The 18,284-nt window shown below is 38.2% G+C and overlaps 1 protein-coding gene across 2 annotated transcripts; it reads right to left on the bottom strand.

Moving 5' to 3' along the window:
• Positions 1–6,836: 6,836 nt before the first annotated feature.
• LOC103714105 (metal tolerance protein C4) lies at positions 6,837–17,073 on the bottom strand. Of its 2 annotated transcripts, none has more exons than XM_008801241.3 (13): positions 16,544–17,073; positions 16,363–16,414; positions 15,654–15,786; positions 15,426–15,481; positions 15,044–15,158; positions 14,854–14,911; positions 14,662–14,780; positions 14,304–14,423; positions 11,904–12,005; positions 11,752–11,824; positions 10,653–10,720; positions 7,421–7,481; positions 6,837–7,335 (listed from the first exon to the last, which is right to left on the bottom strand). In XM_008801241.3, the coding sequence occupies exons 1-13, from the start codon at positions 16,881–16,883 to the stop codon at positions 7,211–7,213; spliced, it is 1,422 nt and encodes a 473-aa protein (XP_008799463.2). In that variant the 5' UTR covers positions 16,884–17,073; the 3' UTR covers positions 6,837–7,210. The 2 variants fall into 2 exon arrangements, with proteins under 2 accessions (XP_008799463.2, XP_038985767.1); XM_039129839.1 differs by having other exon boundaries at positions 16,539–17,072.
• Between the last annotated feature and the right edge of the window lie 1,211 nt (positions 17,074–18,284).

Here is an 18,284-nt window from a genome sequence, read left to right as displayed (position 1 = left end):
CACCTGCTGCAAGGTTTCTATTAAATACTACTTGCTGAGTTGGGTGGAATAGCTTGTTGCGGTAGATAATATTTCTTGATCTAAATGTTGTGAACTAGGTGATACCAAGAGGTATGAGGTTCAGGTCTCAGGGTGGTGCATGTCAAAGTACCTGGACCTAGTAATCAAAGACACCTGGTAGTTTTCCCTCCCTGGAAACAAAGGGTGCTTTTAGATGTTGTGATCTCCCCCAGGATAACGGTCACCAATCACAAATGCAATATAGTTTCTTGGAGTAGCATTACCTTATGAGGAACATGTAGTGTGTGGGATAACATGAGGGCTAACATTTTAAAACCAATCAAAAAAGAAAAAAAAAACAATCTGCAGGATGAGGACATTATTGCTCACAACACTAACATTGTAGATCAATGTTTCTAGGCGGTCTAATCCATTCTTTAGTGAGGTAGAATTTAGACATTTCTTCTTGTTGAACATGTTTCGCTTGTTTCTTTGCATGTATGTTTAGATTTGCTTTCCAAGTTTTTGAATGGTCTGTTTTTGTTGAAGGGTTTCAATTATTGATAATCTGGCATAGATGTATTCTCTTTTCCCGTAGATAAAGCATCTATGGCCAGCTTTATAACTTTGTGTTGAACAGGAATTAAAATTGATTAGTTTTGAACAACCTGGTTGGAATCAAGTTTAATGCTATTTAGTTATTTCAAATGCTGTCTTAAGATATATATAGCTTGAATCCAGGGAAAAGGATGGAAAAAATAGAAGTTAATGAATAAGTATTCTTAAATGGTCTTTACTCTTGATGTGAGATCAAAGATCAATTGTGGTTATCCTAACTTCATATAAACTAACCTCTCTTTTCATGGCGACCAATTTGATATGTTACGCCAAGTGTTTATCTTTGTATCATCAATTAGTCTTTTTCATCTATTCTAGTATATAATGCCAACTCTCCTCATGTGATTGTGCATGGGGTTTATCGTTTCCTAGTGGCTCGAGGGATTGACGTGGTAGGGTGGATAGAGTTTGCTATATTGCTTAGAGCAAACTCTAGGCTAATATGAAGTGCATGGATAGAAGTTGTACCTCCCGTTGAGGCATTGGACGACCATAGTCAATGTTGAGGCCCGTGAGGGACTTCGGGTCTACGGTCTTCTTCATCCCAATGGGGCAGGGTGGGATACCATCTGGCTTTGCCAGCTGGTTGGTGATCAGCTCGAGGAGAGGATCCGATCGTTGCCAGTCCCGGGATGTGCCAGTCCACATGTCAGGGTGTGGAGTACGACATGCAGATCCAGGGTCAGGGTGGGTGATGTCTACATCATCCTCTAGAGCGAGCAGCATCTGGGACCGGATTGTAGATCGATTTGGCGGTTCGGCTAGCACTCGAGGTGGCCTTATTCCTCTAGAAGGTCTTGCTTGGAGCTTTCTCCTGATGAGACTTGTGCTGTGTGAGAGGGGATTGGGCAATCACCCACAGTGTCCCGAGTGCCAGTGGATAAGTCTGTGGACCACGCCCTGTTCTAGTGCCAGCATGCGAAGAGGGTTTGGAGGCTTGCTATGATTCCTCTCGAAGTTTGGTGCCATGTGGTGTCTTTCATGCAGGTGCCTAGACAGTGAGAGGAGGTGATGGCTTTATTATTAGAGGTCCGGACTTTAGGATGGTTGCGGCTACGGCCTACTAGATCTTCGACACCTCGGTTCCGAGGGCTAAGCTGAGGGCGGCTTGGGCCGACTTGGGTTATGCTCGGCGGGCACTGCAAGCTAGAACTATCCTGCTTGAGGGTGATTCAGCGATGGTTATTGGGTGGATACAGCAGAGCTCGGGCGGTGTGGGCGACTACCACTTGCTGCTTAGAAACATTCGAGCTATGGTTTGTAACGAATTAGTCTTTCAGACGAGACATGTATACAGAGAAGTCAATAAGGCTGCAGATTGGGTGGCATCATACGTGGCCAACTACTCTAGGAATATCTTTTGGGTGGAGGAGAGAGAGTCGCCTAGTGCGTTTCAGTATATGTTATTTTTCGCCTTTTTTAGTTGTTTCTATACCCGTACTAGATGATACATCCGGTTTAGCCAAAAAAAAAAACAGAAAAAGACCAGAGGTAATCAGTCGTCCACCCTCAGTCCAACGGTTGCATGGTTGCTTCATCAAACTATCTCAAAGGGCTCGCCGGCATCCAAAGGAAGGGAGCAAGAGGGTGGCCGGAAGGAGGAGGTGGATTGCAATCTCGAATGATTTTGGAGCTTGGAAAAGAATATGTTAATATGTAATTAGGGACTTCGATAAAAAAGCCATTGATCAATGATGGTGCGTATTGTTTTTGTTGCAAAACTCAAGCGGTACTGGTGCAAGGGTTGTAACTAGTGAATCAACTAGGATGACCTCACCAAGAGATTTGGCTTGTTTAAGGGTGATAAACAGAGAGAGAGAGAGAGAGGGAGAGAGGGAGAGATAGAGCGAGGAACTTCATGGTGTTCAGAAGATTTATCTCAAAACGTCAAACACTAAATTCGTGATTCCGTTGAATTTTTGGAGAAGCCAGTTGGATGGGTTAGCAAGGCATGATAAAAGATCAGGATGGAATGTATATTTAAGCCAATTGGATGGGTTAGTAGAATCACGTAATTGTCCCAAGAAGCATTTAACAAAAAAAAAAAAAACCGAGATAGCAAACGTTGTTTCACAGATGCTAACAGGGGACCATAAGAAATTCCTCTGATGATTAGTTCATGCTCGTCCGAAACCAGCATGGACCACTTCCTACGAGTATTTATATCGAAATGACACAAGGGACAGAGAGAGAGAGAGAGAGAGAGAGAGTACTCTTTTTTTTTTGGCACATTAGAGAGAGTACTTTAAAGTCGCAAAATAAAAAGATATCAAGACAAAAAAAAAAAGCAACAGCTTTTCGTTGTCAGTTGCAAGCGCACGTACAACCAGCACATCAAATTCAAGACTTTTTTTTCTTCTTTTGGGTAAAAATTCAAGACTCTCTTCGCCATTCAACAGGATCAACTCACACTAATTGCCTTACGAAAAACGGCATTGTAACGTACCTTAAAGCATTTTTCTTTCTTACTTTTTTATTTTCTAGTTTGTACATAATTATTCTACAAAGATGAAAAATATCGAAATATTTGATGAGACTACTAAAGATGAGCGCTGCTGCAAGTCTAATATGATCCAGCTATGGAATGGGTTCCCCCGTGTATTAGGAAGCCTGCAGCTTAACAACATGCTGCAAGTTGAGGTGCATGGCCATTGATCATGAGACCAGTTGCAGAGGCAGGAGCTCCATATTCTTCATGTTTCCTTTAACTCGTCCATGATACCATCTCCGAGCACCAGAGATGGCAATGGATCGGACATAGACCGGATAGATCATTATCTATACCTGTCCTATATTTATCTTGGAGTAGGACGGGATGAATAGAGTACAGAACAAGTAAAGTTACACTATTTTTTCATTTACATTATACAAATTATTATTATTATTATTTTTATCTTGGGAAGGATATTTGGATTTCAGCTTGGGCTGCAGTGCAGCTCTACCACCAACGAGAAATAAACGCTCCCTCCTGCTATCAATTTAGCTCGGACATTTAACCCCTAGGCAGCAGTATAGCCTGTGATTTGACCATGATTTCACTAGTAGAATCACGTAATTGTCCGAAGAAGCATTTAAAAAAAAAAACGAGATAGCTAACGTTGTTTACAGATGCTAACAGGGGACCATAAGAAATTCCTCTGATGATTGATTACTTCATGCTCATCCGAAACCAGCATGGACCACTTCCTATGAGTTTTTATGTCGAATAATGACACAAGGGACAGAGACAGAGAGAGAGAGAGCACCTTTTCTTTTTGGCACATTAGAGAGGGTACTTTAAAGGCACAAAATAAAAAGATATCAAGACAAAAAAAAAAAAAAAAAAAAAGCAACAGCTTTTCGTTGTCAGTTGCGAGCGCACGTACAACCAACACATCAAATTCAAGACTCTCTTCGCCATTCAACAAGATCAACTCAAACTAAAAACAAAACAGAGAAATCAATTAATCTAACTATCAGAGATCTCATACCTTTCATTCCTTTTTCTGATGTGAATAAAAATATATAACCGGCTTCAATTCCCTCAATTCATCTTCATATACGGGTAAAGAGAAACCAAAGAACACTCTTTTGAGAGAGAAAAAGAGAGAGGAAGAGTTTCCAGAGCCCTCTCCTTGTCGAAACCTTTTTCAGTTTTCTTTTTTTCCCTTCCCTCCGTCATCCAAACAAATCGAAGAACACCAAAATCAAAACCAAATATATATATATATATGTATATATAAACTCATCATGACATAACCATCATACGTTACGACCAACCCAACGAACCAACGGGAAGGTATCCCATCCTCCATGCTCATAACTGAGATGGTGATTCTTCTTGGAATCATCATCTATCTATCAATCTGAAGCTTCCAGTGCTCCTATAGATTATAGAATCCCAAGGATAGGAGACAGACGTCGATCGCAGAGAGTGCAGTGGAACTTCCTCTTGACCTTGAAGCAGAGGGAAAGGAAGCAGAACCTACACTCGCTCTCGACGTCGGTGGCCGTCACCTTCCCCCCGCAGTAGGGGCAGCTCCCCGGCGCCTGCTGGCTCCCCAACACCCTCTCCTCCTCCTTGCACCCGAACACCAACCACATTCCTCTTTCCCCCTCCTTCCTTTCCTCTTCGCAGCGGTGAGCCCGCGCGGGCCCGGGGCTCATATACGGCGACGGGGAAGCTTCCGGAGTCCTATGGTCCCCATCGGGTTAATTTGGTGCCTTTAAAAAAAAGGGAAAAAAAAAAAGAAAGGGGAAGCTTCCGCGGCCCTGAGGTCCCAAAACCGCCGTAGTTTTGTCCTTTACTACACTTTTCGTGACGACGTGGGCCGAGAGCGGTGGCGCTCTGGTGTTGTCGGCTTCTTATTTTAATTCATTATTTGATCTTGTAATGAATTTTCTCTCTCTGTCCTGAATACGTCATCGGTTTGTGGATTTCGTGTGAGATTTTTGTCGGGTTTTGTCCCGGTTTTGGGATATCTTGTGAAAGCGACCGGGACCGTTTGAAATTATTTTAGATTTTTTTTACATAAATATTCTCCTAAATACCAATTTTTCAATGAATATTTTTTAAAAATTAATATCTGCATATACTTTTATAAATTTTTTTACCATTTATTATTTTTTAATTCTTATTTTTACATATGTATCCATACTATCTAATGCTATTAAAAAATTAACAGTTTTAAGCTAAAATGAGTAGATGTGAAAAAAATATTTATAAGCCAATCGTGATGGAGAACAAAAAAAATAATTTCAAAAAATTATTTTATTTTTAAATAAAATAAATATGATTTTTATTAACGATATTAGAAGAATCGTTATATGGGCATTTGTGCAAAAATAATATTTTATGAGGGTACAAAAATCATTATAAATTTTAAAAAAGTATTCACACAAATTTAAATTTTAAAAAGATATTTATTTAAATTTTTTTTTATTGATCATTTTCAACTAGAACGAGTCGGTTGCCATAGGGGTTTAAGACGTGGATGCTTGCAACCACTTTACTGAGTTTTTTGGACGTTCCATGTACATGTTATATATGACCTGAGAAATACTGTCGTTCTCAGCAGGGAGAAATGTTGTTGATTTCAATATCAAATTAAAAAATAAAAATTACTAAATTAGATACATAAATTACTAAAAAAACGCCTTACATATATATATATATATATATATATATATATATATATATATATATATATATATATATATATATATATATATATATATATATGATGATGATGATGATGATGATTTCCATGGTAACTACTTATGTATTGATATTTTTTAAAAAAAATATTAAGACTCGATAATCTATAATTTTGTGGAATCATTTATTAAAATTATCATGCATTTCTGATGGCACATAACCTGCTGGTACATAAATTTAATCAGTGCCCACGGATTTCACTCATTCTTTATTATGATTTATTATGACCGAGCCACTTTTGACCGACAACATTTTTAGATAGAAAAGAATGACTTTTTCCGGTTAGCTCTAGGCTCTAATCCAGAAGAATCTAGCGTTTGGAAGAAGAAACCCATGGCATTAGTCATCCATTGTGGCGGCCGCCGCCAGGGTTATCCGGCCGCCGGATCCGGCGGCGAGTAGGGAGGAGGTCAATGAAGATATATAAGCCTGGCGGCGGCCGCCACGATGGATGACGAATGCCATGGCTTCCTTCTACGTGCGTGAAGCAAAAGCCGAGGGAGGAGAGACACTTGGGATGGAGAGACGCAGTGGGTGGGCTTCCCTCACGTTTCCTTCTGAAATAAATTCAAAAAAATAGCGAGAAACAGGGGGAAAGTTAAAAGAACAACGTCATTGAAGATATATAAGCACACTATTATGTGATGTAGATTGCAATTTTCTATAAATATTCGATGAGTCTATGTTGGTTGGACTTTTAAAACTTAACGAACTAAAACATCTGATTGGACTTTTCAAACTTAACGATCTAAAACATCTAAGTATAAAGAAAGGAAAATCAACCGAGACCCTCCCCATGAAGATAAAAAAAAAATGTAATGTAGTTTATTGAAGAATAAGTATTTAATGGAGATGATAGAAAAACTTGCTATGCATTAGTCTGTACATACAGATGATAAATTGTTTAGGTACATCTAAGTTTAGACAGTTTCGATAATGATAGAGTGCAGATTCTTTTTTATTTGGAAGGTGCATCATATATTAGCCATGAAGTAGAATTTAGACGTGAAGCAGATGAATAGAAAAAAGAAAAACATGCAAATGATATCAACCTATATTTCTGATGAAATAATTGGTAAACAGACAGGACATCCAAGTTTGTTTGGTAAAGTATGTTGAGTAAATACATCTCCTCCATGACTCTGAGCTGCTTTATTGCTTGAACTGACTCTGCAATGGCTCCCAAATCCCAAGTACTATTTTCTTTTGTAAATGAACATAGCTTTGTGTGCTCTGCAAAGAACAGTTTTCCTCTGTGATATTCAGCAACCAATGTATCAACATATGGCTCCATAGAAATGAAATTGAAGCCTCTTGAACACGACTTCTGAATAATTTGGCGAACAATCAATCAGATGGAAATGGTCAGTCTACGTGAGCCACACAAACTGGAAACTATATTGACATTCCTTCTGGATTGTGCGCTTCAATATCAACATGCCGGATCCCTGGGACAATCTTCTGAATCTCACTTTCAAGCCGATCCACCTCACTGCCAAGAGCTTCGACAACATCCTCACCTTTCATAAATAAAATATTTATAATCCATATTAGAAAAGCTGCAAAAAAAACCATACAAGCAAAGCATACTCATGTTACACTTACCATAACAAGCCATGACCTTGAGGAGTGCAGAATCATCTTCACTTTTTGCAGCCTCCCGAAACTGATAGTATCAGCGAGTGTAAGTAATTAGTGTACCATTCTCAGTATATCTGTATACTGAATTGAAACTCTTCAAACTCTTCCCAGTGAATGCTCAAGAGATGAATAATGTCTTTCTCAATAATTGTAGCAATGCCAGGTGTTTTGTTTCATGATCTAGCAAAACTAAAATTAAGATGTGCCTGAAAAAGAATTGCATACAATGCATGAAGCAAAAAAATGGTTGGCAAACACTGGTAGTGGCTGTGCCTGGAAGGTCTTTAGCCTGTGAACTGGTAGAGGGATATTCAATTATTCATAGAAGAAACTAGTTGAGTTTCATCCCCCCATAAGTAAAAGTAACTCGATTTACAGATTGTACCGGCAGAATTGAATGCTTAATAACAAGATTCCCAGGAAAATAGAAGAAACAGAAGGAAAGAAATGGTTTTCACATTACATGGATTCATGGTCGTAAGAGTGAAGGATCCAGGTTCAAGCAACAAGTTCAAGAATGAGATGTGATAAGAAAAACGACATGCCAGGAAATCTAGAAGCAAGGCAGCATATTAATAATTAAATGCTGGACAGTTGCCTACTATTTTGTATATCTATGCATTTTCACTCTCTGCTTGGAATAAGGTTCAAAATCTTGGTTTTTTTTTCATTCCAGCAAGATTACAGTCCAGTCTGGTTTTGTTTCACATCGAAAGTTATAGTTTCTGAAAGAAAAATAAATAAACTTAACAAATATATATTCAGATAACAAAAGATCAGCATAGGAAATATATGGTCACAATAGAAGTGTGTCGACAACACTTTTGGTTGTCCTTTCTTGCAATATATTCATAACAAATGAAGAAGATCTTTTTGTATGGGAACAGTCTGCATCGTCTTGCCAAACAACATGCATTTTTGACTATTTTATTCAGATAAAAGCAAACAAATTACCATGTATTTGCTTAAAGTCAAGCCAGCATGAGATCCGATTGGAAATTGCTACCTCAAGCAGACTTTTTGCCCCTTTGGCATTATTCTAATAGGGTTTTCCTTAAAAAAATCACACAGACACATAGGGAGAGAATCTTGCCTCTCCCACATATAAATAGGTAAAATTTTAAAAGAACATATGTTTCAATCAACCACAATCTTCGAATAGACTGTTCTGAAATGCGGGTGTATAAGGCTGCATATGCAGCCACCTATGCATATGTATTCCCTTAAAGTGCACCGTATAACCTATCGGTGGCTATCATATGCGGTCGAGCCGCATATGGATGGAAAAGTTTGTTTGACGCTTTGCATATGCATATACAAGAAGATTAGCATTGTGCCGCCGCATATACAACTTGCTCATCAGCATGCAACTATACACATGGCCTTTTCAGCATTGTGTGACCACATATATCATGCAGGCTCATGTAAACAAGGCAGGTTTAAGCTAATGGTTGGGTTGGATGTGGGCTTCTAGTTGGTCACTGCATGTATATCAACAATGTCAATATGTTAATTATTGCTATTAAGAATCAAGTACTAAATAATAAACACTAGTTGCTAAATGTAATTATTATTGATATCAATGTTATTTATAAAAACTAATTAAATATATTTTATTTATTTAAATATTTAAAATACTAACAGCATATATCCCCACATATGCGGCCGCACAACATATATGCACTGTGCTGTCCCTTGACCTCCTGCATACTGCAGCCACCTTTTAAAACATTGCTTGAATATGACATACAGTCGGACTCTCAGTTGGACTCAGATCCATATAGGTTTGCTCCATAATTGATGATGGTTCCTTGGTTTCATCCATGATAGGTGTTTACGATTAGGCCACTCAACTACAATTGGAGATAGAGATAGAGAGAGAGAGAGAACAGCATTTATATCAGAGCAACATGGCCATGCAAAAAAAAAAGAAATATAGAGGGAGGGATCACTTATAATATAACCTTAGAGAAATTTAGATATGTTAAATTAAAATAGAAGTTAGTCATAATGAAGATAAGTGCCAAATATATTTTCATATACAGATTTTAAGACCTAATTTATCTAACATGCTAACAAATGTAACTTAAAAGCACCTAGACACATTACTTAAAAGAGAGTGCAGCTATAGTTAGTTGCTGCGAATCTGAGCATTGTTGAACAACCATGTGCTAGTACAGACAAAAGAGGCACATGGGTTTGGTATTGTCATCATTACTAGAAAATAAAACCAGATCTTAGATGACATATAGCTCCTAAAATAATGAAATCATAACTGCTGCAAAGCACCATCCCACCTATTTGCAGTCAACCTCAGAATTCCTTAACATTCACAACTTCCAAGTCTATGCAACATTTTACTGTCTCATATGTCATGAGTTATTTTCAGATTATTGTAGGTTATCCCCTCCTCTTCATAACTCTTTTATAGGGCCGTGTGACCCTCTCCTTGACATGCCTGCTATCCTTCTACATGTCCATGTTATAATGGTTCTCTGCCATTTCATCTTGGTGGAACATCAAGGACTCCAGCACATCATCTATTTCATCTCACTGATATTGCAATATTGGAACATTTAGTACATCAATGAATTTTAAATGTACAAGCACTTCATAATGATTTATTCCTTTCACTATCTTCTTTAGCCGCCACTCAACTAGATGAATAGCTTGTACTTCCACTCCGTAGAACTGACCCAGATTCATATGGGACCATGCAGGCAAATGGGTTTGTAGGAAATGTGCTCTGTTATCTTTTCTATATTGCTACAGTTAGCAGTTAATCATCAAGCTCTTCATGCCTTCCAGCCAAGAAGAAATGGGCCTTCTGTATCCCCTGCTACCCCTGATAGTTATGACCACACAGCCAGTTGCATTCTAAAGCATGTGCATCCTATGAGCTTATTATAGTCCAACACTCTATTCCATACAACTCTGAAGACCTCAACATTGTCCTGTAGAAATTCTACTCGAGTCTAAAAGCATGCAGCATGCACAAAACAACCAAAGCCACCCCACTATTGTTATTTTCCTTGCTGCAGTTCTATCATCCAAGGGTTTTACACTTTATGAACCAAAAGATACTAAAACCAGCTCAAATAAATACTGAAAGTAAATCAGCATACTAGCACAAAACCTAGGTACACTATGCAAACTAGAAAAAATGCAGCAATAGTCAACTACAATTATAACATGCCTGTTTTGACCATTCTCCACGTCCAGTTCTTTCCAAATAATTTTGCACCACCATTACACCATTGAAATCTGTTACAATCAAAATCACAAATTAGGTTGACATTCAAGTTCTAAGAAATAAAAAATATTGATGGAAATTAATTGCTAGAATTTTTGGCAAAAAGAGTTTAGAACTGCGTCACTAACAGGACAAAAGTCCAGAAAAAAGGGAATGCCTCTCTTTCAAAGGGGAATTGAACATAAAGCAGGCGCCTCATCCAAACTACAGCAAAAGATGCCTCCAAAGAGTTATACACAAGCAGCTTTATTTTTATTGAAAAATATGAACCCTAAGCTGTGTTTGGTTGCAGGATAAACTGGTATAAGTAACTATGCTCCTTTATTACTAGGAAGCAAAACAGGAGTTGAAAACAAAAATTAACAATTGGGTATTTATCTCTCACAACATGGATAAAATATTCTACCAAAAAGGCAAAACATTTTGCTCTACTTCAACCATCCATTTTTACATCATGTTCTTGCTCATGCCCCCATTAACTCAGACAACTATTCCAACCACATGGGGCCTAAGTTTTGCCATTCATTTGAAAATCCATTCACGTCCCTCCCTCCGTACCCCTTCTCTATTTTCATCTCCTCCAAATATTACAAGAATGAGTTCTGACATGGTTTTGTAGGCACTAAAATAGCCTACGCATCCAATGACTATTAATGAAGGTCCAAAATCTCCTCCAAGCTTACCATCAAAATATGCAAAAAAACACAAAGCTGGTGAACCCTCACTACCTTCAATTTCATGAGAATTTCAGATGCTGTGATCTTACCAGAAAACAAGTTGTGTAAACTCTTCAACCCATTGAATTAAGGGCTTCCAGATCACACTATGAACATAAAAGCATATAACACTATCTAAGGTGTAGAACTTTATAGAAATTATCCATCATTTACCAGCTCCCGGTTTCATGTATCCACTTAAAAGATACATCAGTTGTGGATTTAGACATACAATGATAGTAATCTGGTCTTAGAAAATACCTACAACCTTATCCTTTTAAAATAACACTGTATTACACACAAATTATAAGGGTTGAGAAGATTACCTATTTCTGATTTAAATCTGAAAAATCCAGGCCCAATTACCTCACTTTTGCAATCATACAAAGCATCTACAACCTGTGGCAAATTAACATATAGATTTACAAAGCCCAAAAATGTAAGGAATTATCTAAGACTATTGTAGTATTATCTTCACCGGATCAGATTTCAAAAACTGAAGTACTCTTTCCATGTCATGATCATCAATTGCCCTACCAATTAAAGCATGCCTATTCCTCTGAATGAGAAATATTGCAACCTGCAATAGGAAAATATAACTGTAGTTGCACTACCATGAGGCATGTACTTCAAAGGAATATCAAAATAACTACAACAGATGATAAAAATGATGAAAATCTGTTTTTGTTTAACTAGCACTGTAAAAAAAGCGTCTGCATAGCAATTGATTTGATGCCACTTATCAAAGCTTCTCCATTACATTTACCATTTTAATCTGATTTTCAAGTGTTTATATCACTTTTAAAACAAAATGTTGGCAGTTCATACTTCACATATTATTCCATCAAAATCATACCTTATGCAGCTTAAAATTATATGTTATTCGATAAAAATGGCAAAAAAGTCATGAGTTATATTCAATTTTATTCTTAAGTTTGCTAATACTATCTCGGATCTCCTTTTATCAAACTCTTCATTTATTTTTTTAGCCCCTCCAACCCTCTAATATTTCCCTGACTGACTTCCAGTTACTTATTGGTTTTTCAACCTCATTACTGTATCGTGATATTGCAACTATGCATTACAAGATGTGTTACCTCAGCATACAAAGCATCTGTCAGAGCTCCACCTATAGCCAGCATATCTACCAACTCACTTTGTGAATAAAGAAAGATAATTTGGTAAAGCAAGTTTAATTCCCAACGTAGGAAGCATCAATTAGGTTTTTCTTTTCTTCCTTTTGAGGAGGGGAGTGAGAGATGCACATTAATCCATTTATACTTGCCCATAGCTGTCGTGTTCCTTACAGTTTTACAAGTGCTACCTCTTTAACCATGTCAGTTTTCCTCATAGAGTTAGAAAGGGGAAGGGGGGAATGGAATAAGTTTTATACTAATCCATATTGGCTATTTCAGTACAATTATATCATCCCACCAAATGCAGTTCGGACCTTGAACCAGTTAAAGATCTATGGTTAGTGAATTAGTGGTGATAATTTTCTCAAGGTTTTAAACCTGTAGGATGGGGCAGCCCCTGCTTGCCCACAGAGCAGAATATGCCGCCATCCTGCCCCATCCTGACACTTGGGATAAAAGATGTCCCAAGACATGCTGATCAAGATGCTGAAAAAATAGCAGGACATCCCACCGGAATTTGAGACCATACTTTTTCTAACCTAACCGGGATTGATTAAGTTGGTATAAGCTAAAAGAAACTTTTCATCATTTTAGCATTTCAATAACAAAACCATTAAGAGGTTATATTAGTAATTATAGTTATTATGATTTATGACCTCCTTTTCTTTCTGATTTTCTTGATTTTTCTTATATATTTGCCTCTCGAGCAAGGATTGCTGAATTGGTATCGGGTTCCGTACCAGTCGGCGTTCGGTCCGGTTCGGTATCGGTTCGGACCAAACCGAACCGGTTGGCCTGGCTCACGCATCCACACGCAAAAAAGGCGACGACACGTGCTGTAGCTTTGGGCCAAAGCTCCAAAATAGCCCCGACTCGGTGCGAACCGGTCGAAACCAGACGGTTCCGTCCAGTTTTGTCTGGTACCAGCCGGTGTTATTGTGGTTCCGGCCCCTACCGTTTTCCATAAGCAAACCGACCCAGTCAAAGACTGGGTCGGCTATGTACAGCCCGGTTCGGCAATTCTTACTCTCGATACACCTTACAAAGCTTTTAGTATGCTCAAATCAGGTTCATAGTAAACTTATTGGGCACACCATCCACCTGCTAGCATGACACCTAGAACCAGCATTTGAACCCACAAAAAAGTTCTATCATCTGCCCCTGCAATTAGCCCATGGTTCACTTATTATCATAGATTGACTTCAAAAAGAAACAATCTAGGATTCATATGATATCCTTTAAATCCAAAGTTGATGTACAAGCTCCATAGTCCATATCAAATCACAGTTGTGTTGCTCAATGATGTAAACAAATAAAATTGTGTGGAAATGAACCAAACAAGAAGTGCCAACATCAATACATCAGTAAGTTCTGTTAGCACAACTAAAGCAAACCAGTTTTAAATCTCTGACCTATGAGCTAGGAATAATAGCCAACAGGAGAAAAGAATAAATTTTGGCATATTGCTTAACTTCTCTGGTCATTATATAAAAATTCTTTTGATACTTCAAACAATTCCCTTCACAATAAGAATTTTCATATATACTAACCATCTTAAGTGTCTACTTTTAAAAACCAACAAGTATGTTGTTAGAGATATAATGTAAACAGGTGCTATATAAATCCAAATAGAACAAAAAGTCATTTGTACATAGTTATCATTTGCTAGCATGCACAAGTATATTAACTAACTAAAAATAATTGTCAAGATTCAAATATCGAGGCTAAGAAAAAAAACATACCATTCCAAGTAAACTACCGACTATCATGGAACCAATTGGGTCATAAATTGCATTTCCTGTTGTATTAACAGCCACCAATGAAGCTGCAGCAATAGCCAGACCTGTTACTGCAGCACCATCCTGCATAACCAGGACTAGTTGAAAGACCAAAAGATGAACTGCTGAATGAACATATCATGGACAAAGGCATAAAGAACCAAGAACCAACAATCATGAACACTAATTATCTTAGCCGTATGAGAATGATGTGAGTTGTCAAATTGCAAGTAAAAAATGGCTGTGGTAACTAGAATTTTGTGGAAAATATGTATACTTGAAAATACTAAATATTTTACAGCTATTTCCAACAAAGAATCACCTCTGTCATAACAGCAACTGATGTTGGATCATGACCACGCCAAACATAGTCCCACATTTTCATTCCCTCTGCAGCCGCACCTTTCTTGACAGCATTAATGGCAACAAGTAGAGAAGCACCTGGAAAAGTCATCAAAATTATATTCCTAGACCAAACCAAAAAAACCAAAAATTTGAATGTGCTGAGACATACCTTCAATCAGGAATGATCCACCAATCACAAAAGCAGCATAATGAATATTTTCAGGAGGCTGTTCAAGAAATCCACACTCATAAATGACTGGTGATATTTAAAATTTTGGAAGAGCAATCTTAATCAAAATAAGAGCATTATAAAAGGTTTAAACTTATGCAATCATCTGAGACAGATAAACATGAAATACATGAGAGCTACACAAATTCTGAAATCCATGCACAATTGTTGCCCCAGAGCCCAGGCAAAAGATGCCGACAGCAGATATCAATGACCAGACAAATCTTTCCTTTGAATAACCATAACTGCAGAAGAACAGAGAAGATTTTATTTACAAAGAAAAAATTCAACAGCTCAAAGGATTTAATGATGAAAATTCCTGTACATTTAACTCAGTTAATCTGTTGCTAATCATCAGATCCAAAATAAAATGGCCAGGAAAATGTAAATCTAATGCCTCTCGTTGCTGTTCAGTATTAGCAATGCTTTAAGGCAGATTTTGATCGTGGGGTTGTCAAATAACAGAAAAAACGAATGTTACTGTGTATAGTATGAAGATGGGGTAAACCTACGGGTGCAGAGCATCTGGACCACGCCTCGAGCTATTCAAACCATACGCAAGAAGGACCTGTAGTATCAACAGGAGTCAGTGCTTTGATCTGAATTCTCAAAAGCATAAGTTAGAAGCAAGTTTTGCAGAGACAAATAGGAAGAGAGCTTATAAAATAGTTGCAAGTAATCAAAAGGAAGATGAGAGAAGGAATAACAGATACTGACACCATGTCAAATGTGAAAGATACCTGGTTTGCAAAATCCGCAACTGAGTGCACCAACTCGGCTAACATAACATGGCTGGAAGTTGCAAGCCACACTCCAAACTTCAGAGAGAAGACAAGAAAGTTGCACCATAATGCAGTTGTAACTGCTCGATGGCTGCAATAAGCATCCCATTTCTAGTTAGCCGAGTAACACGAGATACCCTGATGCATGTATAGGTGCTACACCCCATAAATTCCTAAAAACAAAGATATTATGGACTGGAAGATATGAGATTGAAAAGTTGCAAATAGACGTATTGCATCACTCAGAACTTTTGATGGTCTCATTGCTTGATCCTGGTTTGTGAAATTATGATAAAAAAATATAATTTGATCTATTTTTGAAAATAAAAAGTGTTAAAAGGCCGATAGCAAGAGGTACCTCAAAAGCAATTAATCTATTATGTAAAGTTTGTTATAGAATCTATATAAAAAAAAATAAAATCTATACAAAGAAATGATAAATGATGACATCTCTAGCAGTATTTTAGAAGGATGAACTTGGGGAGAGAAGTGCCTTTTTCTGAAGTGTTGCAATCACCAGTGGGGGTTAACGACAGATATATCACACGCAGTTCAACGGCAAGAATTATTTCCACACTGCTAATTCTTTTTTGAGAAAATCTACACTAATAATTCTGACCTAAGAGGATGAAGGTAGAGGAAAAGAAATGTAAGTTTATGGCGTTACCTGGTGTCATCAAATTCGGTCCTTTTAACCTTTGCAACTCTACGAGAATAATCTGCAACAAACCCCAAAATTTAATTTGATTAAAGAAACAGTCCAAGAATACCTATAACTTAGGGGTGGGGGGGCGGGGGTGGAATGATTCTTTTTCCAATGGTAAAAGGTGGGGCGAGGAGAACCCAACTGCGCCCGAAGGAAAGGAGAGCAGCAGAGGAGCTGATCCCAGAAGGCCTCGTTGATGAGGAGAAATCCCTAGAAAAACCTTTCGAGGAAACAGGGAATGAACCGAGAGCCGTAAAGAAGCGAGCGCCGGCGGCGGAGGGGAAGAGGAGAAGAAGCCCACAAGGCGGAGCTTCGTCCTCTCGTCGTGAGGGTGGATGAAGAACGGGAAAAGAGGAGGCGAAGGGCGCAAGGATGGATTCGGATTCGGAGGCGGAGGCGGCGCGGGGCGAACAGAGCGATTGTCGGGGAGGGTGGAGGAGGGAGTCGCGTAGGCGGAGCGCCACCCAGCGGGATGCACGCATTAAAGGAATCGCCGCCGCTGCCGCTGCCGACGCAGCGCAGCTTCCATCAAAGTCGCGAACGGACGGGAGGGAGCGGAAGGGGAATAATGCCCGGGAGAGAACTCAGGTCGGAAGGAGTAGAGGGAGAGGAGAAGCGCAGAGGTTTTTCAAGGTCATATCGGCCTGCCCTCGGACCCTCGCTTCTAAAGTCATTATTTCTCTAATAATTAATATCTTTAATTGTATGGTTTTCATAATATTCAAGCGTACATGATGTGAACATTAGCGCGCTTTTACAGAAAGTCCATTGAAATTATCCAGCATCAGGCCAAAAAACAGAAATCCATACTTTATAAATAAGATTATATGCTCCATAATTTAGAAGATAAATTCAAGAAAAGTCAAAATTTTCTTCAAACACGTTATGATATTTTTGTGGGTTTTATAACTTGAATAGTTGTCCACGTATGGTAGGTTGGCTGTGATTTACTCGCCCATACTTACATTACCAGTAGACATATTGGTATCTTCAAAAATGTCGAATGAATCTTGGTCTAAAGTACTAAGCATTGGCTCTAGAAAAGAATTATTGCTCGAGTTTTAAAAAGTTACTTCAAGCCTTCAAGTGAAACATTTTTTTGAAATAATTCAGTTGAAATAGTAATTGCAGTTTACAGGTAGAGACTTAGGATGGCTGTGATTTACTCGCCCATACTTACATTACCAGTAGATATATTGGTATCTTCAAAAATGTCGAATGAATCTTGATCTAAAGTACTAAGCATTGGCTCTAGAAAAGAATTATTGCTTGAGTTTTAAAAAGTTACTTCAAGCCTTCAAGTGAAACATTTTTTTGAAATAATTCAGTTGAAATAGTAATTGCAGTTTACAGGTAGAGAACACCAGAATTCCCCGGGCCAAGAAGATGACACCGTGCTTAAGGTCGAGGAATACCTAGCAGTAGTGCAGCACGCAGGTTGCTATTCTGTTTAAGAACACCAACATTCATCCAAGCCAGATGTAGTGAGCAATATAGCACTTTAAAACGCATAGTATGAATTTTGGAAAGCATTGAGACCCTGCAAGAAGGCTTATATCGCCTCCGGCTGGTTGATGGAAGTATTCATCATAGGCATAGCAGATTCTTTGTACTTCTATTGCCGGTGCATGGTGAAAGATCACATTGATTAACTCTGCTTAAATCCATGGTGGAAATAATAACTGAATTGAGAATGAATGAACTATTAGTTGAATTCTGTCGAATTTCTATGAGAGATCTGCAAAGCATAGCAAAACATTTCATACATCTCCAAAAAAATCCTATTCACTTGTGATCTTGTGAGTTGCGGTTAGCATGCTAGTTTTGCACTTGAATTGACCTTTTGTGCCTAAATCTCATGAAACTAGTTTCTGAAGAACTTT

This window comes from Phoenix dactylifera, chromosome 9 (genome assembly GCF_009389715.1).
Source record: "Phoenix dactylifera cultivar Barhee BC4 chromosome 9, palm_55x_up_171113_PBpolish2nd_filt_p, whole genome shotgun sequence".
Lineage (NCBI taxonomy): Eukaryota > Viridiplantae > Streptophyta > Magnoliopsida > Arecales > Arecaceae > Phoenix > Phoenix dactylifera.
This window is presented reverse-complemented; position numbering and strand designations above follow the sequence as displayed.

Coding starts and splice junctions, on each gene's coding strand:
- LOC103714105 (XM_008801241.3), bottom strand. CDS start 16,883: ATGCGTGCATCCCGCTGGGTGGCGCTCCGCCTACGCGACTCCCTCCTC. Junction 15,787..16,362: donor ACCGAATTTGATGACACCAG/GTAACGCCATAA, acceptor TGCTTATTGCAG/CCATCGAGCAGTTACAACTG. Junction 15,159..15,425: donor GGTCCAGATGCTCTGCACCC/GTAGGTTTACCC, acceptor GTTCTTCTGCAG/TTATGGTTATTCAAAGGAAA.